Genomic DNA, 24861 nt, shown 5'->3' on the forward strand with positions numbered 1-24861 from the left:
AATATATAAACTGTCTAAAGAGGTTAAAAAATTAAGTTCTCCAAATTCCAATCTGTTTGAACCGATGAAAAGATTTTAGTTTTCTAATCATTTTATCCTAAAAGGTCATAATTAAATTTTTACTCTATGAATCTCGTTGATTAGCCCTAAGAGATATTTGATTCTACGATTTTCTTAGGGCTAATCAGCGAGAGCTCTAGAGTTAAAATTTAATTATGACCCTTTAAATAAAATGATCAGAAAAATAAAATCTTCCTATCGATTCAAACGAATTAAAATTTGGAACACATAATTTTTTTCTCAACACTAAAGTTGGTTTATTACTTGGCTCCGTTTGGCTTTGGCGGCATCCTCCTTTGGCGCCAAAACGACGTAGTTTCGGCACGGCGCCCTATAGTTCCAGCAGTGCGGCCCTAGCCGCTGGATCCCGGAGTCTCCTCTCGTGGGCTCCAACCGAGACCTCCATGGAGGAGGAAATCGGTGCCTATAGTTATTTTTTAGAATTTGTTGCATCATACCGTTGAACATTTGATTTCGACAAAAGGACAATTTTGTACTCCATTTTGCTATCTATACACCATTTGCCACAAAAACTTTTTGAAAAACCCAAAACCCTGCTCTCGCCCTACCGGTCTATCCACATTCCTAATTCCTGGCTGCTGCCTGCCATATACATCTCACCTCATCCAATCTCTCCACATTCTCCACCATAAAAAAAAAAACCCTAGGAAAACCTCTCATCTCTCATCCCATTCCTCTCCCCACACTCACTACAAAAATCAACACCAAATCCAAACCCCCAAAACGGAAAAAACCCAAAACCCATTAATCCATGGCAAAAAAGAAGCCAACCCACCACGACAAACCGCCCCAAAACCAAGACCACGCCCACCAATCCCCACCCGCCACCATGGACGGCGTCGCTCATTCCGATAAGCTCGAGAACCTAAAATACCTCAACAACATGCTCCTCAAGCAGGCCGTCGAGCGCCGGCAAGAGGTCGACTCGCTCCAGCGCTCCAAAGGGTCCCTGGAATCGGCGCTGACTCGGTCGGAATCGGAGAACCGCGAGATGCAGGCCGAGTTGACCCGCTTGCGCGACCGCGCGGCCCGGCTGGTCCTCGAGAGGGACTTGGTGTCCGTGTTCGTCGCCGAGCAGGCGGGCCAGCAGGCCGAGGCTGTGGAGGAGGAGAGAGAAGGGTTGAGAGGAGAGAGAGCCGAGGTTGAGGAGAGAGTGAAGGGTTTAGAGAGAAACATGGATGTGGTGATGAGAGAGAGGAGTGAGATTGAGAAGGTGTGCGGTGAGAGAGAGTCTGAGATTAGGGTTTTGGAGGAGAAGTTGAGCAAGGTTTATGTTGAGATGGAGAAGGAAATTGATGGGTTGAAAAGGGTCTCTAGAGAGAGGGATGGTTTGAGGACTGAACTTGATGTTCAGATTGAGGAAACTAATGGGTTGAGGCTCGAACTCGTCGAATCAGAGAAGAGAGGGAGAGTGATCGAAGAGGAGGTCAAGAAGTTGAAGGCGGAGTACAATGGTGCGGTGAAGGGGAAAAGAGATAGGGAGAGAAGGATTGAGGAGATGATGAGGGAGAAGGGTGAGATTGAGAGGAGTTTGGGGGAGGCGAATCGGGTGATCGAGGGATTGAAGAGAGAGATTGAGGGGATAGTGAGAGAGAAAGAAGGGGTGGAGGAGGAGAGGGATGTGGAAGTGGAGAAGAAGAATGAGTTGCAAGTTTCGGTGGCAGCGCTAGATGAGATGGTTTTGGGTCTGCAAAAGGAAGAAAAGAAGTTAAGGGCTATTGTGTTGGATTTGGAGAAGAGGTGTGTTGTGGGTGAGGAGAAGGAAAAGGAGATGGAAAGGGAGATTAGTGAGTTGGTGAGTGAGAGCGAGGAGAGAGAAAGGAGCTTTGAGAGTTTGGTTGAGGAGAGTGGTTGGGTCAAGAAAGAGTTGGATGGTGCATTGAAGGAATTGGATGAGCATAAGCAGAAAATGGAGGAAGTCATTAGGAAGAAAGTCGAGATTGAGGCGGAGAAAGTTGGAAAGGAGAGTGAAATTGTTGAAATGCAGAGAGAGGTGAGTGAGCTCAGGCTTGCGATATCCGCGTTGGAAGCTTCGTGCAGGGATCAAACAGAGAGAAATGGGCAGTTGCAATCTGAAGTTAGTCACTGTTGGGATACAATCAAGATAGTTACTTCTGAAAGGGATGTGGCTAGAAGGGGATTTGATGAGGAGAAAAAGAATGGTGTGATCTTGAGGGAGAAAGTTTCGGAAATGGAGAAGAAAATTGAAGAAACTCAGAAAGTGGTAGATGATTTGAACGCTGGAAAACTTAATGTGATTGGAGAAAAGAAAGAGTTAGAAATCAAATGCACAAAGTTGGTGAAGGAGATCGAATCGATGGAAATTTCGCTGTCAAAGGCTAGAAAGGAAGTTGATGACGTGCAGGCGAAAGTGGAATCATCGGACGCGAACTTGGAACTTGTTTTGAAGACGTTGAGGAGCGCTGCAGCAGCGATGGTTTGTGCGTCAAAAGAAGGGGTTGTTAAGGAAAACGATGGGCTTATCGACGAAATGAAGCTTGGGGAATCGGTGAAACCGTATGTGGCAGAGCTGGAGGCAATCAAGAATGCTTTCAAGAACAGAGAGATCAAGGTTGAGGACATGAAGAAACAACTCGAGCATTTGCAGAATTCGGTAGCAGAAGCACAAAAGGGGAAGAACTTGTTGACCTTGGTGTCGTCGGCGACAGCAATTCTTGCTGCAGCTGTAGCTTCTGTTGCATATGTTGCCCGCGGGCGCTGATTCTCCGGTTCAACTGCGTTTTTTCGCTATGCTGAGTAACTAAAGGGTTCTACATGGATTACTAATCCAGTTGTATTTTTTCTTCAGGCATGAGGCCAATGCTGGTCCTTCTCACAGTTTTTTTTCCCACATGATGTTTTTAAGAAGCTACAAGTTCAACTTCCCAGGCTCTTTATCTGTCTATGGGCAATGTTTTGAGGTTAACTATCTTGTGCTTTGTCTTTCTTTCGCTCGAAATTTCATTAGTCATGTTTACATCACTGTTTTGTTTTGAGTAGCATTAGGCAAGACCACAACTATTTTAAGCCGTGAGTTACTTGTTGGAATGCTGGGAATCTGAGTCCTTTTAGTTTAGATGGTTTTGGGAAGTAATTGAAAGGGGAATGAGAATCTTGAGGATCATCTCGTATAATGATTCCCCATGTGATGCAATATGAGACTTATTACGGTTCCACGTAATGATCTAAACAAAGGAAAACTACGGAGAATGGATTTTCTCGGTCATTAACTTTAGGGTCATAGAATTGGTCAAGGTGCAAGCAAGTTGGTCAAGACATCCAGTTACAAAAACAGAAATGCTAGGTGCAAAGAAAATACCCTTAAAGTGTACATGAACGGCTCAAATGCACTGCGTAGTGAATCTGAGCCGTTCATGTACACTTTATAGGTATTTTCTTTGCTAATTTTTTTTGTCCCTTACAATCCTCTAAAAAAAAGCCTTTCTTTTGTTAGACTAGGAAGTGAGATTCTGAGTTCTCTATTTCACTTCTCATCTCATTTTCATTTTTTTTAAGAGTCTTCTCATCTCATTTTCGGCACCTAACAACTTGCTTTATGAATTGTTTTTTTTTTCTCGTCTTGAAAAAAAATCCAATGCAACAGTTATTTGTACGATTCTCTCACATTGAGTGGTATAGGTCTCACCCCATGGATGAGTAGCGTTACAAATATGACCTATGGAGCACTACATAACGAAATGAAAACTTATTGAGCTAATAAGACCTTTTTATTGAAAGATGCATATTTATTTAGGGTATTAAGTAAAGTTCTACAAACTGGGGTGCTAGAACACCCCCTTTGTCGTAGCTCCATCGACCAATTAAATTTAGGGTATTAAGTAAAGTTCTACAAAACCTGGGGTGCTAGAACACCCCCTTTGTCGTAGCTCCATCGACCAATTAAAATCGATACAAAGCTCCATATCTACTGGTTCATCCTGACTTTTTGGGAGCTCAAGACTAACCAAAAATTCAGACCCTTCCTGCAAATTTACGAGCAAAATGAAAAAATAAAAAGATAAGCAAACTTCAAAAAGCAAAAAAAAAAAAGGTTGGGTTGATCGAATATTGTTATTTTCAGATCAAAAGAACAGCATTAGTCTTATCTTCCATTGCTCTTGACAAATTAATTCACTTAAGCCTCGATCAATGTCCAATCAAAGTGATTCTTGACATAAATGATAATATATTTTGAGGTCTAAAAAGTGAATGGCTCAAATCGACATTTGAAATTCTGGTTCTTAATATATTGCTCCTATCCTAACCAATAGATACCTAAACCGATTTTTTAACTACATGTTTGGTTTTAAGTTATAATTTGTGAAAAACAACAGGTTTCAGTTCGGGTTTGATTTTATACAATAGGCGCACTGAAGTCAGAACCCAGGCTGAACCTGAACCCGAAGCACAATATATATTTACAATTTTATTTTTTGATCATCAATATATACTTTCATGAACGCCCTCATACACATATATTCTAATATACAAAGGGAGAGCACCCTTTGGTGTCTCCTTCTTTTGTCATGTATTTTTCTTTCCATAAGTGCCCTTTTAAAACACAAAAATATACAAAGGGAGAGCACCCTTTGGTGTCTCCTTCCTTTGTCATGTATTTTTCTTTCCATAAGTGTCCTTTTAAAACACAAAATAAAATAGTTAATTGTGAGGATATTTTAGACATTTAAACACACAAAAAAACCACCTGCCGACATGCCCAGATGTCCTCAATAGAGAGAGAGAGAGAGGGAGAGAGGGGAAAAAAAACACATCCTCCAACCCCACTACTACTTCAAAACCCCACTGCTCCTGAAACACACCTGCCAGCATCCATCTCTCTCTCTCTCTCAACTCCTCAACCGTTCTCTCTCTCTCCCAACTTCTTAACCGCCCACGCCTCTCTCCCACAACCCCACTCCTCTCTCTCTCTCTCTCATGGGCTATGAATACCCCATTCTCTCTCATATGCGCTTTTCAGAGGCGAGGTTCAGAGACGGAAGTCAATTGTTGATCATAGGCCTTCAGGAATTTCAACCAAGTAAGTTGAATTGACAGAATTGATAGATTGGACCCATTCAATTTTTTCCCCCAATTCCATTTTCTCTTCGATTTTTTCCTAAAATTGTAGGTACAATTGACTGCCAATCTCTCTTGGGTTTTTGATGGTTGTGTGAAAATTTGTTGTTTTGTGAACTGGGTATGCACCAATGCTTCTAGGTTTTGTAATTTGTCTGAATTTTGGGTATTGAGGTTTACAGTATGAACTTGGTTTTGATGCTGTTTAGAGGTTTTCGAGGTTTGATTAGCATGATTTTGGTGGCCTGGTGGGTATATCAAGTTACCTTATGAATGTTATTGTGGAGGTTCATTTTCAGAAATCAGGGGGAAAAAAAAAGGGGATCTTATGGTCTAGAAATTGAGCCTTCTCTTTAAACAAGCAATTTAGAAACTGAGCCTTAGTCAAACATGGAAGAAAAGAAAGAAACGAGAAACTGTTTCGTACCTTTTATCCATTTGGGTTCCGTAAAATTTTAGTTGATGTCATAGGTGGTTGAATTCCTTTCATGGCAGTATGCCCATTCTCAATTTCTTTTTCTTTGAACTGAACAATTATGACATCATTTGTTATGAAATTTCCAGGATTCGGATGCATTTTTGTTCGTATTATGAGTTCATAACCGATGCTTCACTCATTCTTTATGTGCGAATTCATTTGACAGGTTTAAGGTTTTGACAATTGAAAGTAATTCGGAACTCGCACCACTCAATTCTGCTAGCCACCAGGTATGATTTCCTCTCTGCTTCATCTATTGTCGTGCCTAAAGCTGTGTTTTGTTTTCCGTATATAGTAATTGGATTTGTTTCCTGTTCATAAAGAAATGCAACTGGATTCCAAAAAAAAGATTTGGTTAGTTTGATTTGTTTCCCGTGCAAATATACATTAGTTATATTTTTCTATTGTCAAATGTGAAGAACGGGTAGTGACCAAAAAATGGCGTAGGACTGAATGCATTTAAAGCCCTTCTTTCCCTATATTTTATTCCCTTTACCTGGGAGGGATGCTCACAACATTATTTTTGTAACCAATATTTTCGCCTATTCAATTATTAATAGCAAAATTGAAGGCAAGGAGAAATGGCACAACAAAGACAAATAGCAACCACAAGGGGCAAGGAAAACGAGCAGCCAAGTGGTGCCAATGAAAAAAAAAAAACAAAGTATGATGCTTATAACTTCTATTTTCTTTCCCTTCCACATTTTAAAGATAATTTGTTATGTACGCATGCAAGTTGGTGTTGTTCTTTTTTTTTAAAAAAAATCTTCAAATGAAAGATGCGATTTATGGAGAGGCTGAACAGGTACGTGATTATGAACACCTTTTTTTTACCCCTACAGAGATTCTAAATAAGTTTTTAAACTTACATGGGTCGTAAATTGTTAAGCTTGAGAACTCTTAGGTTCAAATAATTGTATATATAACATTTTATGCAGGTTTTCATGAGGCCTTCTCCATGTTTGCGTCGTAATAATCACTTAGATATGTTGAATGCAGTATATGATTTTGAATCTAAACGTCAGAGGGAGGGCTTACTAGTTGAAAATTTTGTTCGACGAAAAATAGAGACATGTCGAGCCTTGCAAAATGTTGGAGAAAATATAAGTGAACAATACCTTATAGGAAAAATAGTAGACCTTCTATCACCAAGCTGGATGCATGTGAAGCGAACAATATTTCAAAGACATGTTATAGAAAATGCTACACATTTGATGAATGCTTTGATGGAAGACGAGCATAATGTCCACTATTTGTGGATGGAGTTTGAGCAAGGGCCAATGATGCCAAACTCAACTGTGAGAGCGCACATTCTAAATAAAGAAAATCAATTTCATAGTCTAAGGAAAAAAGGCTGCAAGCCAAACATTGAGAATTTGGTTCGGCTATAGTTAATAACCTCCCGCTCACATGGCCTAAAGCAACAATCTTCAAAAACTTGAAACTAAATTTCTTGGATATGAGAGCATTGGGAGCTATGCTTGAGGAGATCGAGACTGCTATCATATGTTCGGAAGCTTTGGACGAAGTAGAGCAACAATTTATAGAACAGGAGGAGAAGAAGGGAAAAAAAACCTCGGCAAAAGGTAATAATATATATTTTTTAAGAAAAAATTATTTGTTATTTGTTTTCTTTTAGTTATGTTGATAGATTATGATAATTTCACCCTTGCATAATAAGAAAAGCTAATTACAAGGCATGATAATTAGGGCAAAACCCCTGTTTAATGAAGGCAAAACATCAGTGTACAATCTTTAAATCGTTAAACCTGTTCTTACTTTGAAATGATGCCTTCTACCTAACGTGCGTATTTGCTAATAACAAATACTAGAGGTTGGGTCACACGCGATGCATGTGCAAATCGGATTTTCACAACGTTTTTGTATAAATGCTTCCCAGTTATTGTTTGATCAAAATTTCACAAATATTGTGAAAATCCGACTTGCACACGCATCGCATGTGCCCCGACCTCTAGTGACATATAAATGACTCATGGTGTTGGTGTGATATCCGTTCCACTTTGACGTGCTCGTAGACTTATAGCAGTTATGGTCTACGAGATAGCAAAACCGTCGGGATTTTGTTCGGGTTTGATTTTGGTTTTAGTATTTTGGGTTGAGCTCGGGATTAGGAAAAAACCGGGTCGAACCAACCCATTCTCACTGATTGATGCAGCATAGACTTTTCGGCAAATCTCATCAACTGGATCAAATCTAGCACTTTAGTCCAAACCAAACGGAGTTCTGTGTGTACTTGTAAATCGAAAATCAAATAAAGTTTGTCTCGATGGTAGAGTGGTCGGCCATTAATTAATTGGTTGCGGGTTTGAATCCTACTTGGAAATTATATAGAAGCACATAATTGGTTGAAGATACACTATACAGTTTCGAATAAATAATATGAAGAAGACTCTGTTTATTTAACACTTTTTTAAACAATTAATTTTAAAAAGTACTATTAAGTAAACAGAGTCTTATTTATATTTATTCAATCCTAGAAGTGCAATTAACTCAACATTCACAGCCCACTTCCATCCACTAAATGCAGACAATGAGAAACCTGGTTGTTTGGGCGTGTATGGAGTTCCATACAGGTTACTGGCCCAAATGTATCGAAGAAGCCCAGCCCAAAATACCACCTTGTTGCTCCACTAAATGTATTATGGCCATGAGGCTTGGCTTCCCTGCGTGGGTGCTCCAGAAGCCTCGACCATCACACCCTATATGTGCGGTCTATATACATAATCGTGAATTTCACAAAAATATTTAATGACCATGAATATTGGAGCCCCCCATGGCCATCCAATAACTTTCTCTCATTGAAACCCCAAGGAGTTTTGTTCAAAGTGGGGATGAGAAAGGCGCTCGTACTTTATGAGGTCGCATGTTCGAATTTCACGGAGGCCAAACATTTCAAACGTTGGGGCTGCTTGGAAGGTTTGTTCTGTCGTTAATTTCAGGACCACGAAATTAATCGAGGTGCGCACGAGTTGACCTAAACATCCAGTCATAAAAAAAAAAACAAAAAAAAAACTCTCTCATGTAGTTGTCCAAGTCATTGTCCATTAATAAACAACACTCACTCAAGGACAAGGACTTCCCCATCATGCCTGCACATTTTTTCTGCAAAAATTGACAGAAATAAGAAGAATGTATTTAGCGATATATAAATTGTATCTGGATAACTATTCAAGTGTTGATGTTGACCAACATCTATTCGGGATCTGCTTCCTCCATACACCTTCAAACTAGTAGTATTATATTTTGTGCCCGTCCAGAGCTTGTAACAATGATCGAACCGTTCACCTTGCAGTCCCGTGAAAGAAAACATTTTATCAAAAAATCAACTTGTTTTATCAAAAAATCAACTTGACAGATATATCAATAAAAATATGAACAAATCTTCATAGAAGACAAATATAATCTAGAACTTAAATCGTCCATAATTTAAACAATATATACCTAATTCATGTACCTACTAATATCCGTCTGTTTTATGAGATACTCTACAAGACTTATAAGATGAGCAGTTTGAATCGTTTTTTAATAGCAAGGGATAAAGAGTTAAAAGACCCCCAAAAATGATAGTTTGGTGCAGTACGGGGAGATGAGATGACAAAGGAGAGCTAATCCCTATTCATTTGTCATTCTTCTTCTTCCAGCCCAACCAAACTGGATAACATAGGAACATAATAATATGTAGTATTTTAGCAAACCAGTTTTTTGAAAACTGTCAACAGGAGAGAGATTAATCAGACCCATACGACCAGACCTAAACTACAGGGTAGTCTGGGTCCGATTAATCAGACCTCAATAGAGTTCTTTATCTCAGCATCATGATCAGAAGCATTCACTTTATTTCTAAGCACTTCAGTTGTACTCATTATGAGATTAATGGGATATCAAATAGCTAAGCACTTCAGTTGTACACATAATAAGATTAACGGGATTTTAGCAAACCACGTGATCCAGTTAAATCTGTCTTACATAGTAATTTCCAAAAAAAAATCATATAGACCATCCAATTTTTAAAATTCATGTTGTCAGATCATCTAACTTTTGATATCTCATCAATCTGATTTTTCTATAAATAATATTTTGACTACTTTTGTAAAACGAACGGTTCAGATCATAATAGCGAGATTTTAAAGGGACTCATTCAGATGCGCTATAGCCCTTTCGTGCATTAGAACACCATAGGTCCCCTCAACAAATAGATTTATCTTTTCCGTAACATTCCGTTCCACACCGGAAGCTTCCATAGGATATATAAGAAACCATATAAGTTGTTACTAACTTGAGCATTTTGAATCACATGGATAGGCTCCAACAAGTTATTGACCCAGTGGTCTACATAGGGTGCTATGCCTGAGGACATTGCACATGGTTGGAAGCTAAAGCCTCACTTGGATTATTAACACCCGCTGAATGCTACATGGTACCTTCTTAGGTATATCTTTTAAGGCCAAGTTTTCATGCCGAAAGAGGGCCCATGGTCAGCCAGGTCGGATCGTTACATTTTCAACTTCATCTTTCTTTTACGAAGTTGGAAGTTAGATCCAAGCAAAGTTAATTATAATTCCAAACTAGATGGATTTTCTCTATCTACTTAATTTTTTTTGGCTTGTGGGTTGCCAGAGAGGCTAGGTGAATTGAACAAGGCAGGGCTAACATGTCTTTGTCCAGAGCTTAGCTGTTCCTTACCAATTCAATTAATATTCCACTCTCATTTTGAAAAGACTAAATCTTACAAGCTTAAAAGCATTGGCTGTGGCTGTCTAGTGGTCCCCTTTAATGCATCCAATCTTCAATCATAACTGCTTCTATAGGGGTGGACCGGGTGGTTTTGCCTTCTTCCAAAACAAGCCAATTTCTCTATTTGCTTCCATCCCAAGAGTTCCAAACTACTCAATCCTCATCAGGCATACATTAAAATGACAAGAAGAATCATTTGAATGAGAATCTCACAAAATGGCAAATACATATAGAATTTGCAAACTTCTTCCAATCATTCACGGCAACATGCACACTGATAACATGCTACTCGAATGAAAATAGAATTTCCAGCACAGACAGTGGAGTGTGTGATCTGGATTCGTACGATATCATAGATGGTTTGTTGAAAACTTCCCAAAGGAAACATGGGTATTCCTATCAATCAAGCTAGTTTACTCCAACTGGGAAACAGTCTTCAGGAGGACAATATGCTACTAGTAAACAGCTTCAAGGTATCCAGGATCTTGATACCTAAATCCAATGCCAAAAATAGACCACACACTTACACAGTACTGAAGCCCACAATAGATCTCCATTTTCTCTATTCTATATGATGTCAACCATTCACAAAGTTGGCATGTTGTTATCATCATGGGCTAACCCGAATCATGGTATAGATAATTGAACTTGTGCATGTCCCAGGCGATTCAAATACAGATTAATTCAAGAGATATCAGTTACAACTACTTAATGATAGCAAGCACCTGCCACTTTGTCATCCATTTCAGAATGAAATACCAAACTTCAGAGTGTAAAGAAAATGTGAAATCAGAAGCAAATCGATTAATGAACAAGCAAAACAGAAGGCGAACAAGCCAACAAATACAATAGATAAACAAACTTCCTCATATAGTTCTAAAACGTTTGCATCAAAACATCATACACATATATACAGTACAATGGATATTTTTCATTCATGTCACATGATTAGCCATATATGAAACGTTAGCTAGCACCGACCTAGGATTGATCAGCCACCAAACATTACCCCGACACTTCAAAGCTTACTCTCCTCTGTCAACAGCAGGCAGAAAGGGTAATTTTCTTGATTCGGTAGATCTGCTAAACAGAGTTAAAACGGCTTTGCCGCCTATGATCACTAAATACATAAAACCACATTACTCATAGTCCAAACACCTGAGAGCCAATATAGAGACAGCTTTCCAATCCAGCTAGTTGCTGAACCAATTGCCTTCTTCAATCATCATCCCAAAGGCCAGCTATCTCGCCAGAGATGAACCAGACCAACCGAAGTAGCACAACAGCAATTACAAAAACCAACTACAGAGTACTAAAGTTCAAACAATTGCAAACATGCATATTTGCAGGAGATAACAACTGTGGCCAAGGTCAAGCTTTCAAGTATTGTCGGGCGTCAGTAAAAGATTACGTCTATTAACAATTAACAATTAACGAAATCACTTATTTCGTCCATAACAGTGTAGAAGTTGTCATTGTTTGGCAACAAGTAGAACCCAATTGTTGCCCGCTCCAAATATAAAAGCTTCACTTCTTGGCCATACTTCTTTAGCCCTTCAACGTAAGCCAACTGCCAATCCTGAACAAGATCGAAACCAGCCACGACCACAAGACTCTTTGGGAATTTGATTCCATCAAGGCTTATACCTTTTGGACCAAACGGGTTGCACGCTGGATGGTCCCTATCCTCCCCTTCAGGAAGAAATGCCCTCCAATACCAATCCCGATCTTGGATAGAAACAAAGTATTTCCCATCCAAACGCTTCTCCGATTCAGTTCTCATCTCCCCACCAAACATCGGGTTCAGCATTATGTTTCCCAATACTTCAATCCCCGATTCTACAGCTCTCAAAGCAACATTATGAACAATATTACCCCCAGAGCTATCTCCAGCCAAGTATATATGAACTTTCGAGTCCTTTTGGCTTTGAAGCCAAGGCCTTGAATTCACCCACTTAAGAGCAGCCCATCCATCATCATAGGCACAAGGGTATTGGTTTTCAGGTGCTCTCCGGTAGTTAACTGATACCACAACAGCCTTACAAATGCCCACTAGGCGGCGGCAAAGTGTGTCATAAATAGCACTATTCGAAGAGGAGTGAGCAAAGCTTCCGCCGTGGAAGAAAATAATAACTGGGACAATATCAGAGGTCAAGGGCTTTTCAAGTTCAACCATAGTAGGAAGACCTTCAGTGTCAGAAAGGCGATAGACTCGATTAAGTAGGCCAATCTCGCGGTCAATTATCACATCGAATGAGAAAACCCCATCAACCGGGTTAGCATTGGCAGGCACTTTCCTGTCAAGAAACTCTGCCAAATGGCGATTGAAAGTGCCATCCGGGCGACGGAGAAGAGTGTAAGCTAGCTTGAAATTGGAGATCAGGACCCATGTGTTTAGTGGAACCACCATCTATGCATAAAATGGAAGTGAAACTGAGATAGAATGCTCATTCAATCCTATAAATAGTAATATCTCCACCAATATAGAGTATCTAATCACACAAACAAAAAAAGCAAAGGCGATGCCCATTATGAGTCACCAACATGATAACATGTCCAAAAGAGTAAGGATTCAAAATCCAAAATACCCAAAAGATACGCAGAAAAGTACTTACGGTACACAAGAGAACGAATTAAAACAAAGCAATAAGCAGGGAAATTAGTCATGGATAGAATGGAAAGCAGCAGACCTATAGCAACCTACTGCACTTGTTAAAAGAAAATCTCCTAGAGACCTCAACATAGAAACAAATTTACGAACAAATCTTGGCCCAATCTTCATATTGGTGAAAACCCATCTAGAAATCACCAATTCAAGTTAATACAAAGCAACAAATCCAAAACCCTAGTCAAAGATTAAAGAAAATAAACAAAGGGTCCTTCCCACGGCTGTCAATAAGCTAACAAAAAGATAGGGGGGCGGGGGGAAACATACTCCAATGAACTTTTTGCACTTTTCAATACATTATTTCACACTTCTATACACTTTTCACACATTTTAATACATTTTTAAAATTTAACTACAGTCCAGTAAGCTGTTTTTACCATTTTTAATAAACAAATTGGCATCAATTAACATAACCACCATCAGACAAAACACTACTTATTATGCATAAATGGGCGGGCAGGGGGGAACATACATGTACAGTTGAAAGAAAAGAAACGAAAATTGATTAACAAAACCCTTGTGATTGATAAAAGAAAGTAGTACCTTGGACTCATTGAGGTCGACTTCTTTACTACCAGCCATTAGAAATGGCGCTTGAAGAAGAAGAAGAATCAAGCACTAAACTTGAAAGCCCTAAACCCAGATCACCCCAAATCACAGCAGATCACATTTCCAAACACCAAACCCATCTCTCTTGCTCTCTCTAGAAGATCAAGTTACATCGAACACCAAACCCATCTCTCTCTTCCCCTCTCTCAGTCGGGTAGACTGGTAGAGTAAATAAAATGATGCTACTATTGAAATGAGACAGGAGAGAGAGAGAGAGAGAGAGAGAGAGAGGTGGAGTGGAAAGAGAGAAATATAGTGCGACCGGGGGGGGGTTTGTGTGAAGGATAAGGAAAGCTGCGTAGGATAGAGAGAGAGAGAGGTGTGGAAGTAGAAATAGAGAAATATAGTACGATGTGGAGGGGTGAAGGATAAGGAAAGCTGCGTAGGATAGAAAGAATGTATGGTCGGGGGCTAAAGATCATCGGGGGGAGAGAGCGGGGGGGGGGAAGGCCGAAAGGGAAAACTGTTTTGGTTTTTTCCTGTGGGGGCCACCGAACGTAGGAGTACATAAAACGGAATTTTAAATAGTCGAGAGTAAAGTCACAAAATACGCGTACATGAGCGTAACAGCGCGAACGAGCACAAATATGAAAAGGTTTTGAAAAACTCTCTCAAAAGTTGAAATTTGCAGAGTGAGAACTTGCCGCGAGTATTCATAGCGGAACTGCAATGTCGAAAAATTATGTAGGATCAACGTTAAAAAAGTAGAATTTTGGTGTTCAAAACATTCGTAAATAGAGTAACATTTTCGTCTCACAGTAGAGTGTTGTGTAAAGAGTAAAATTTCCATTTAGCTTTTTTGAAATGGTTGATAAAGACGCTAATTTTTTTTTAAAATTTATTTCTTTGAAGTTGTTTATATGATTTAAAATTTCAGTATGTAAATTGAGAAGATAAAGAAATGTACTAGTATATGTTGAGTATGATGAAAAATAAAGAGAGAATTTTTATGCAAATCATCCCAAACCCGGAAAAAGAAAAAGAAAAAAGTACCTCCTTTTTGCTCCAACAGATAAAAATCATAAAATAAATTAAAAGGATTCTCCATTTAGTACAAGAAAAAAAAAAAGAACAGAGATGCCACAATAACTGTACATGTCCACCGCACGCCTATATGGGACTCACTTCGAACCCTACAATTTTAAAATATTTTTTATAAAATCCCGTAAAAAATTAAAAAAAACTGGATATCGATACGAATATTTTCTAAATTAGTAGAAACGAAGCTGCTACTGGATTTCTGTGGAGGCTAAATTGGACCTCACATATGCTTGCAGTGGACCATGGGGTGACCGTAATGGAGAAAGAGAGTGTAACGGAGGAAAGACAAAAGACTCCGTGCGTGCGGCCGAGAAAGTCACGTGACGACAAACGGAGTCCGTCCCAGGACTTCCCTTTCCTTTTCGGGGCCCTTTTTGAATTGACTGAAAAGCCCCTTTCCTTGCATTTTATTTGTCGAGAAACACTATTGCCTTCCAAGGGGAGAGAGGGGCTCTCTCTCTCTGACTCTCTCTCTCTCTCTCTCTCTCTCTCTACTTCAATTGGAGTGGTGGATTGACTTTTTGTGGTGAGGAATGCTATTTCGAGGTGTGGGGAGTGTGGTATGGTTTTGTATTCCGTTGGATTCTGTAGTTCTTTGTTTGGAAAGAATTTTGTTGGGCTTAATTATGGCATGTAGGTAGGTAAGGGGTCTTGGTTTAACTTACATGTGGGTATTTTAGTTATTTTAAAAATACGAGTATTTTTTTGTAAAAATGCCTATAATGTTGCAAGAGAATTTTGTTTGTTTTGTTACATTGGTGATTTTTTGAACCAATCGTGTCACAACCAAATTACCAAAACGTGTTATTATTGGAAAGAAAAAATACTTTTTGAAACTGGTTTTCCGCTCAAAACTAATGCAGAAAATCTAAGGTTCCCGGTGGAGGGCTCTCGAACGGATTTCCGATGGCGTGCCGAGCCCATTCCGGCCACCGGACAGCTGATCCGAGCCGTCCAAGAATTCAAAAAAAAAAAATCGAGTGGGCCTGCACGAGAATCAACGGCATCCGACTTGTGTAGGTAGCCGATCCAAAAAAAATGGAGTGTTCTGATCGGTCACCTACACACGTCGGATGCTGTTGATTCTCGCGTGGGGTTTTTTGTTTTACAATCCTTGGACGGCTTGGATCAACCGTCCGGTAGCCAGAGTGGACCAAACGTGCCGTCGGAAATTCGGTCGGGATCCCTCCCGTCGGGAACTTTAGCACCTCTCAAACTAATGAATTGATAAAACAAAAGTTTCCAGGTGCCCATTCCCTCACGACCAAAAGTACGAGAGGACAAGACAGTTGAGCCCATCTCTCAAAGAAATTATTATTTGCATTTGCTGCAAGAGTGCTCTCCACTAGGTAGTATTATTTGAGTGGAATCTACCATCGCATACCATTGATTGGTGGATAGGCTCTCAAGGCTCTTTCCAACACATATATTGATGTGGGATTTCAGGAGCACAAAATATCATTTTCAACTCCTGTATATTTCTTCCGTTCCTAAATAAGTGTTCGGCGTGTAAAATTAAACTTTACAAAACATGCATATTTTTTATTAAAAAATTTAATTTTTTTCACAATCTAATAGAACTCATTGCTATCTATTGATTTGTGAAAAAAATTAATTTTTTTTAACAAAACAAATGCATCTTTTTGAAGATCTAATTTTGCGCGTCAGACACTTATTTAGGGATGGATGGAGTACTAAATATCTTTGTACTTCATGGCTCTATTTGATACAAGAGGGATTGGATTAGATGGAATTGTGGTCAAGAGATTATTAGTGAGAGGACTACTTGAGAGTATAGTTCCTTATATTCCATGTTTGTTTATGTATGGGATTACATGATGGGTAAGTCCAATCCCGACTAATCCTCCATATTCCATGTTTGTTTTGAATCCCTCTTGACAAGGATTAAGAGCTCAATCGACTTTGCCTTCAAAGCAATTTACAAACTCATCCATATTTAAATCATAAACACTATACATTCTCTTTTTATTTTTCGTCACCAATAAAATACCCCATAATAGTTTTTTTCCCCTCTACTAGTACCATCTATTGACATGAAAAGAAAAAAAAGAGTGAAAAAACAGTAAGAAATTGGCCCAAAGCACTATTTTTTTTATTCTTTAAAAGAGTTTACTAGCACATTACTCAAGCTCCGTTCCAGAAATCTTCTTAAAAAATAAGCATCTTATTTCATATTTTCAAACTAAAAACTAATGCAAATAAAAAATAATTTTTTATTTTTTTTTGCATTGCATAAAAGATCTCATCGAGATCTTTCAAACAAGATCTATATTACATATTTTTAGATTTTAATAAGCTCATAATTTTTGAACTTGAAATTGCATTCTTAAAAAATAAACAGCTTATTTTGGTTCCAGAACGGGGCCTCAAGCTCCTCTTCATCATTATCATCATTAAAATCCATGCAAGTTATGTTAATTTCCTTTGAGGATATTCGGGTAATTTTCTGTGTGCAATTCAAGGATATTTTGGTGATTTCCATGTCTAATCCTTCTCAGCCATAATCCTGGGACTATTTGTCCCGCCAACCATCCTCCCAATTGGATTGTCCTCCATGTAAAGGACTAGGGATTGAGCCTGTACCTGAAGGCACGACGCAATGCGTTTTAAATACAATTAAATTGAATTGCCTTTCTCTATTTCTAATCAATCCGTGCATAAAAGCATAGCACAATATAACTTTTGTTTAGTCTCAATCCGGGTGGACTAATAATCCCAGTAATTAAATGCAAACAAACGTGAGACTAGAACGGGTGGGGAGATTATTAGTCCAATCTCATCTCCAATCCCCCCCAATCAAACACGCCCCATGAGTATTTCCATCATGTTTTTTTTTTTTTAATCATATGAGTATTTCCATGTTAGCGCGGCTAAATTTTCCAAAACACCGTTGGTCCCTGTTAAATCGTCAGTGGTATGGAATACTCCATGCGTCCGGATTTGATAGTTTTTTTTTGGAGTTTGTGTCATTTTTCAATCGATTATATCTTTCAATTTATGACGTTTTACGTGATTTAAAAAACATTGTATTATAGAACTAATCGAGATCTATCAAATAAGATTCATATTTTATATGAAATTTATTACGAATTTCAAGATATAATCCATTTTTTAACCGGTTAAAATAGAACTAAGGACAATTAAATTCGGACGCAGAGAGACTGTGGACAATAAATGAAGGACGGTGCAATCTTAATTTTTTTCCCCAACTTCTTGAAGATTCTTGAATATACGAGAGAATTAGAAGGGGCCACTTGTATGACATTTGTACCATCCGTTCTGCTGCTGTCCTTTTTTTCCCCATAGTTAAAAAGGCAGGCCGGATTGAACTAGTGTAGAGACCCCAATCGACCAGAAAATCCATCCGTCCTAGAATGTTCAGACTTAAGTCGTAGCTAACCTGACTGAAGAGAAAATATTGATTGTCACCATGTTGCGGACTCTGTCACCAGACCCCACCGAAATGCAAATTAAATTGGAGCCCGTTCTCCCAACCATCCTGTCCCAAAGTCTGCTGCTGTCACTGTCGTTTAAACTTAGCTTTCAATTGGCTACTTTATGGAGTTTTGTAGGAGTATAATGGGGTGAAGCCCACAAGGGATTTGGAGGCATTTGGGTTAATACTGTCAACAACTTCAAAGAACAGTTGTGATGTGGTGGCCACTTTCACTTTTTTCTGGCCTTTCCATCCAAGCTTGGAAAACATCCATTATTCTCATGTTGTACGCAGCACTATATTGCGCATTTTTGAGCTATCGGATCACGCATCCGATGGCTCGGATCTCATCTCGACAATAAACAACTCTCGATAGTTGAATGCCGAAATGAGATCCGAGCCATCGAATCGTGTGCGCAGCACAGTACAGTGCCCCTCACTGTACAACACCAATCCAAAGTGCCATTATTCTAAGATCAATTCCCTTCCATATATTGTATATGGACCAAAACCAAACACATCACTCTTCTCTTTGCCTTTAATCTCTTTTCTTGTCAATTTTAGGTCATCCCCAGTGGAAACAGAAGGCCCCCCCACACCTCCTCCAATGTTCATTTTAATGATCAGGTGTTCGTGTAACGATCCGGATTTTTGACCCAATTTTTTTTAATACAAATTTATATTTTTAAATTTCTAATTCAATAATTAATTAGATTGAATAATTAAAATATATTATTATGTGTATAATTGATATTATTTGCATTATTGTATAAGATATGTATTTAAACTTTAGATATACAGGAAATCAGTGATTCATATTCATCTCTTATCTTTCCTATCTAAACCCTAAGTAGAACTCTATTCAAACTAACTCTCCACTTCTCTATCTCTTATCCTATACATACACGCGTCCATATACATTCTCACCCTATACATACATGCGTCCACATACATTAGAATTGAAACCCCCCCCCAAATGTGGCACTTGTCCCCTATCCTTTTATCATTATCAGTATCTCTCTCCTTCACTCTCTTTCCTCATTCCACCACTTCTACACTTATCCTCTCACATTCTTACTACCTTATTCTCTCTCATTATACATACCCACATAAATTCAAAAATTGAATACCAGTATATTATTTCACTCCCAATTCTATTGTTGAGTCTAGAATAGAGAGAGAAAGAGAGTTGTGGCCGTAGGTGTGTGCACACCGTGAGTTTCGTGGGCACACTACTGCTGCGGGCCCTATCAGAGTGCCGCCGGACGCTGTCCCGAGATTTCAAAACCACCATGGCGATCTACGGACACCGTACAACACTTATCCGAACTTAGAATCGCGTTTGAGGTAGTTTTCCAGAAACTCGAAACCTTAATCTGCATTTTAATGGAGTTTGGACTTAGATTTAAAGTTTATTGAAGATGATGATCTGCTGTTAAATTGTTAATTTATTTTTAGTCCTGTTTATATTAAAATTCAGTTCGGTTGTGCTGGAATGATTAGTGTTATACCCTGTGAAAATTTATGATCGTTTAACAAGTGTTTGATTGTAGAATTATTATTGATGTTGCATTGTTAATTTGTATTTGAGTGGACGTTTACGTGTTTAATAATAAATTATTGGGGTAGATAAATGTTTATGAAATATTAACAAGAATATTTTACTAGTAAAAATTTATTTAAATTGTATATTAGTTAATCTTTAACTCTAATAAATATTAACTAGAATAGTCTCTCATAATTTTGTTGTTATAAAAATCTCATATTAATATTTAATATAGTTAGTAAATACTAAATTTAGCAATAAGTATTTTTCAATAAAAAAAATTAGTTTGTAAAATTTATAAATAAAATATGTGAGTTGAAGAAAATGTTTAAATAGTAGAAATGTTTTATAAAATTTCTAAATGAGAGAAATAGACTTAATTTTAAGTGTAGTAATTAATTGTTTGACTGAATATTATTTTGTTACTCGCATGATTAATTCTATGACATGATTAATTTTATCGCATGGTTATGTGTTGTTAGTGCTTTTAGTTGAAATGTTGAATCGTGTGATATTTTGTTGTGGTTGTAGATTGGACAAATAGGTTCCCGGGGTGGTTACGAGTAGTGAATCATGTAGACGATGATAAGTAAATGGAAAATGGTAAAGTGTTGAAAGTGAGAGTACTGTGTGGATTGTGAATTGAGCCATGGCGATGGCAAGGGTAACCTATGGGGCCCTGTGTTGAAATGGGTTACCTGAGGGGCCCAGTGTTGTGACATTAACGTATGATACGTCATGGAAAGTTTCTCTTTGAGGAAGAAAATGGGTCCCATGAGACGGTTATTGTTAGTGAGACGCTAACGTATGATACGTCATGGGAAGTTTCTCTTTGAGGAAGAGAATGGGTCCCATGAGACGGTTATAGTTAGTGAGACGTTAATGTATAATACGCCATGGAAAGTTTCTCTTTGAGGAAGAGAATGGGTTCCATGAGACGGTTATAGTTAGCGTGGGGTAGTGGATGTCCGACCCTAATGTACGATACGTCATGGGATGACTCGATCCTCCTGTTATGGTCTTAAGTGAGAACATACTCGGTACATAACTTAGGTGCGCTCACCTAGGACCCTGGTGCAGGACAAGCAAGAGGAAGGGTGGACCCATGAGACGATTGTAGTTAGTGGATGTGGGAGGAAAGGATCTCGCGGAGATGATCCTTAGATTACATGTAAGATAATGGATAGTAAAGAAAAATACGATGTGTTATTATTCTGTACCTTTTGTGTATTATTAATTATTATATTGTTGATCTGCATATTGTGGTATTGGGTTTTAGGATTTCTACTTGGTGAATTATCACTCAGGATACGTTTGTATCCTGGCAAATCGTTTGCTTCGGCGTTCAATTTGCCAGAGTGTGCAGGATTCCACAGTGGAGCAGTTGATACAGGTGGGACCCCTGAAACGGAGTCTGGGCCAACATTGCTTGGAATTTCGTGTCAAAACTAGAGTCGCTCTGGAGTTGCTTTTGTTAAATAAATGTACATAGATTTTTGTATTATTTTGAAATTGTAATTTTTGTATAAGGATAAATAAGGGCCTAATAGTTTGTAAAATTCAGTGTATTTTAGGGTTAATGCTTCCGAAATCTCTTGTGAAATCGAGGTGTTATAGTTCGGGTCAATTTGCACCGTATGCGCTGCTCGGCTAGGTGGAAAACTCTAAAGTTAACTGCCTGACGAATCTTCAATGGCTCTCCTAGAATTTTTCGTCCGCGAAAGAAGTCGAATCTACAAGATTGAAAGGATAAGTCCCTAATTTAGTGTCATGCTTCCTCTGCCCTTTATTTGGTCTTGGCTCTAAACCTAGGTTTGAGTGTTTTCAAAAGATACATCATAATAATGAATTGCTAATTTAGTAGTACTTTACTTTTTTGTATTGTGTATTATAGATTTATTGGACATACTCTTCTTTTCTATTATATAAATATTCTAACTTACCCTGACTGTATTATATGAATTATGATAGGAAAGTAAAAATTAAGGGCATAATAGAAAGTCTCACAAGAGTTGGTTACTTTCACAAGAAAATGAAAATTTTCTTATGCTTTAGCAAAAAGTGAAAGCTCCGTAATCGTGCTTAGATGAAATGTACAAGAAATTTCATTTTTCCGCTTTCTTGCGTTTCAAATAATCTTTTACTCTAATCAAATAGATCTTAAATAGTAATAGTAGCTAAGGTTCTTGATAGTGTGCGTATAAGCACAATCACATAGCTTTCACTTCTTGCTAGAGCATAAGAAATTTTTATTTTCTTGTGAAAGTAACTAACTCTTATGAGATTTTCCATTATGCCCTTAAATGCTTGTATATGTGTGTGAGTGAGAGCATGAGCGTAAAAACATTTTCCAAAGACATCAAAAGTTACTAAGGCCCCATTCTGCTAAGGTTTTTCTTTTTAAGTACTTATTTCCCACTTTACGAGACATGTTATTCTCTCACAATACATCACTTTTAATTCAAAAAAATAAGTACTTATTCGGACGTATTTTAATTGGTAGAACACACCCTAAAATCCGCAGAGCGATAGCGGAAGAAGGATTATGTGACTAGGATTAGTCTGACTTATGTGATTTTGCGTTTGTGTACTACTAGAGTAGTATCTTGGAAACATGATGCCAAGCCCAATTCAAAGCCTTGTCCAAAAGTGGCCTGCTTTTTCCCAAGCCCAATCAAAAGCGATCTGTATTGGGTTGGGTTGTTGAATGAATAATTGGGAAACGTTAGTCCATTTAATGAGCCATTTGACGAGGCACTGTCAGTCGGACCGAGGGATGTAGGGCGGCGATTAATGGACGGCTCAGATTTTAATTCAAACAATGGGCAACTCGGAATGAGAGCACGAATTAAAATCTGAGTTGTTGGCATCGAAATGAACGGTCGGATCGGCCGCCATTGCAGTGCTGGCTGTATTGCAGAATTTTCCATTCCCTGTCGGTCTATGGGATAGATCTTACAAGATTAGTCGAAGAGTAAGTAAGCTAGCTTAACAAATGGTGATAAAAAAATAAAAAATCCAACCTTTGTTATGAATTTGGAGATGCAAATTTTTTTTATGTTTATATAGCAAATATTTTTTTATCTTTCCCGATTTATGTAGCAATTTGACACAATAACATATCATCTTTGAAAATGCACATTCTAACAAACATGTCAGATCTATTATTTTAGTATTTTATTATATCTTATTTTATGAAGCCTTGTAAAATAGAGTAATCAAACCGAATTTGGCATCTTATTTTTTCTCATGTCAAATTTGACATAAAAGGGATTGGGGAAGTAAAATATCAAATAAGCAAGACATTATGGCTGCAGTTGTTTTAAATATCAATTCATCTAGTACTTGGCATGTCATGTCGAATTTAACATGTAGTTGGATATTTTATTTTCAAAACTTATTTTCTGCAAAAAATTGAAAAAGATGGATATCTTAAAATCATGAAAACAAATTTTTTATTTAGAAAATTGATAATCTTCGATAAAATGAGTTCTTTTATTTAGAAGTACACTTTTTTGAAAAGTATTTTACGACATTGATTATGAAAACAACACCCGAACTCTCAACACAAAATCTCTTTGAAGCAAGAGTTTATAATTTTGAATTTTTATCCAAGGATGTAGTGTTTGGAACATGCAATAATTATGAGACAAGAATGGAATATTTGGCATTTTTAATGAACAGTTCGAATCCTAAAGTTAGCCCAAAAAACTCACATTTCTCAAGTCTTTTGCGAGGATGCAACTTGTTTTTTTTTTTATACTCTCAAATATAGGATCGGATTCGGAGGATATTGCGTCAGACAATTATTACGTACCCTTTTTAAAATCGTATCTTCAATTTGAGTAAATCAACTTTACTCTTTACCTCAAGTTTATAAAATCAAATACTAACTCGTCAAGATTCGTGAATAAGTTTAAGCTCGACTCAAATTCAAGCCGAGCTCGACTTGTCAAATTTACATGGGACTCGAGCTCGAATTCGCTATCAGCTTAACAAAAAACTTGAATATTCTAAAGAGAGCCTTATGTCAAACACAAACTATTTTGGTAAAAATCATACACACCCCCTCATCAAATTCGGTGAGAACCTTATTCATGTAAAAAATCGTGTTCAACAAACTTTATTTGATATATGATCGGCACGAGTAAAAATCACAAAAAAATCAAAATTGGGTTCCGACTCAGTGTGTTTTTGGACCCAGTTTTGATTTTTTTCAATTTTCATATGAACACGATTTTTGGTATGATTACAGTTCTCACCGAACTCTACAAAATGAACGGAACTGATCATCCAAATGTGATAAAAGAATGATAAAAAAAATGCGAAATGAATTGGAAGGGATATATCAACACTTTTGGTATCCTCAGTATATATAAAAGTTTCTCTTGTAATGCCATTAACCGAATGTGTGTATTGACTGAAATGCCCCATTTAAAATAAGGGCGGATGAAATAGATTTCATCCCGAAAAAATACATCATTCCGTCCTCTCTCTCTCTCTCTCTCTCTCTCTCTAAGAGCATCCACATTGTAATAAGCAAATTGGTATGGATAAGCAAACTTAACAACAATACTAAAAAAACACCTCATATTGTAATAAGCAAAGTTACAAATCTTTTAGCAAATAACCAAATTCCATTCATTCCATAACCAAACTTAACAACTTTTACCAATAGTCAAAACTCAATAACCAAACCTAATAACCAAATTCAAAACTAAAAAATTAAAAAACATCTCACATTAGAATCGTCTCATCAAGACGAATAATTTGGTGTGGTCGGGTGCGTAATTGGAACTCGTTTGCAATTGGACATAGGTGCATTGCATATTCTGGGGGAGTTTTTTATAGGGATACAAAAATAACCAATGTGGAGGTCAAGTTTGTTAAGTTTGATTATGAACTAAATGGATAATCAAATACTGACGTGACACATTTTAATTATCGATTTTGATTATTCTCATTGCAGATGCTCTAACTCCTCGTAATCACCCACCAAAATCAATCGATTTTGATGGGGAACATGGAAATCTGAGCATCGAAGACTTCCTTCTCTGATTTTATGGCGGAAAAGCTTTCGAAGTTGAGCTATTATTAAGAGATGTGGTACTGGCTAGCACTTTGGCGTACAGGAACAGAAGTAAAAAAGG

At 37.9% G+C, this 24861-nt stretch overlaps 2 protein-coding genes and 1 long non-coding RNA gene across 3 annotated transcripts; 2 read left to right on the plus strand and 1 right to left on the minus strand.

The window, feature by feature from the left end:
- Positions 1–604: 604 nt before the first annotated feature.
- LOC131327379 (uncharacterized) lies at positions 605–3010 on the plus strand. Its single transcript, XM_058360515.1, has one exon. It carries the CDS (start codon positions 833–835, stop codon positions 2801–2803), a length of 1971 nt encoding a protein of 656 aa, XP_058216498.1. The 5' UTR covers positions 605–832; the 3' UTR covers positions 2804–3010.
- Positions 3011–4890: 1880 nt separating this feature from the next.
- On the plus strand, positions 4891–13310 carry LOC131327381 (uncharacterized). Its single transcript, XR_009200283.1, has 2 exons — positions 4891–5119; positions 5802–13310. It is a non-coding gene; the product is annotated as an uncharacterized LOC131327381 (long non-coding RNA).
- Positions 11214–14056, minus strand: LOC131327380 (gibberellin receptor GID1C-like). The gene is made up of 2 exons (XM_058360516.1): positions 13602–14056; positions 11214–12800 (listed from the first exon to the last, which is right to left on the minus strand). Exons 1-2 carry the CDS (start codon positions 13638–13640, stop codon positions 11814–11816), a joined length of 1026 nt encoding a protein of 341 aa, XP_058216499.1. The 5' UTR covers positions 13641–14056; the 3' UTR covers positions 11214–11813.
- Between the last annotated feature and the right edge of the window lie 10805 nt (positions 14057–24861).

Source organism: Rhododendron vialii, chromosome 5a (genome assembly GCF_030253575.1).
Source record: "Rhododendron vialii isolate Sample 1 chromosome 5a, ASM3025357v1".
NCBI classification, from domain to species: domain Eukaryota; kingdom Viridiplantae; phylum Streptophyta; class Magnoliopsida; order Ericales; family Ericaceae; genus Rhododendron; species Rhododendron vialii.

Coding starts and splice junctions, on each gene's coding strand:
- LOC131327379 (XM_058360515.1), top strand. CDS start 833: ATGGCAAAAAAGAAGCCAACCCACCACGACAAACCGCCCCAAAACCAA.
- LOC131327380 (XM_058360516.1), bottom strand. CDS start 13,640: ATGGCTGGTAGTAAAGAAGTCGACCTCAATGAGTCCAAG. Junction 12,801..13,601: donor TCGACCTCAATGAGTCCAAG/GTACTACTTTCT, acceptor TTTTATGCATAG/ATGGTGGTTCCACTAAACAC.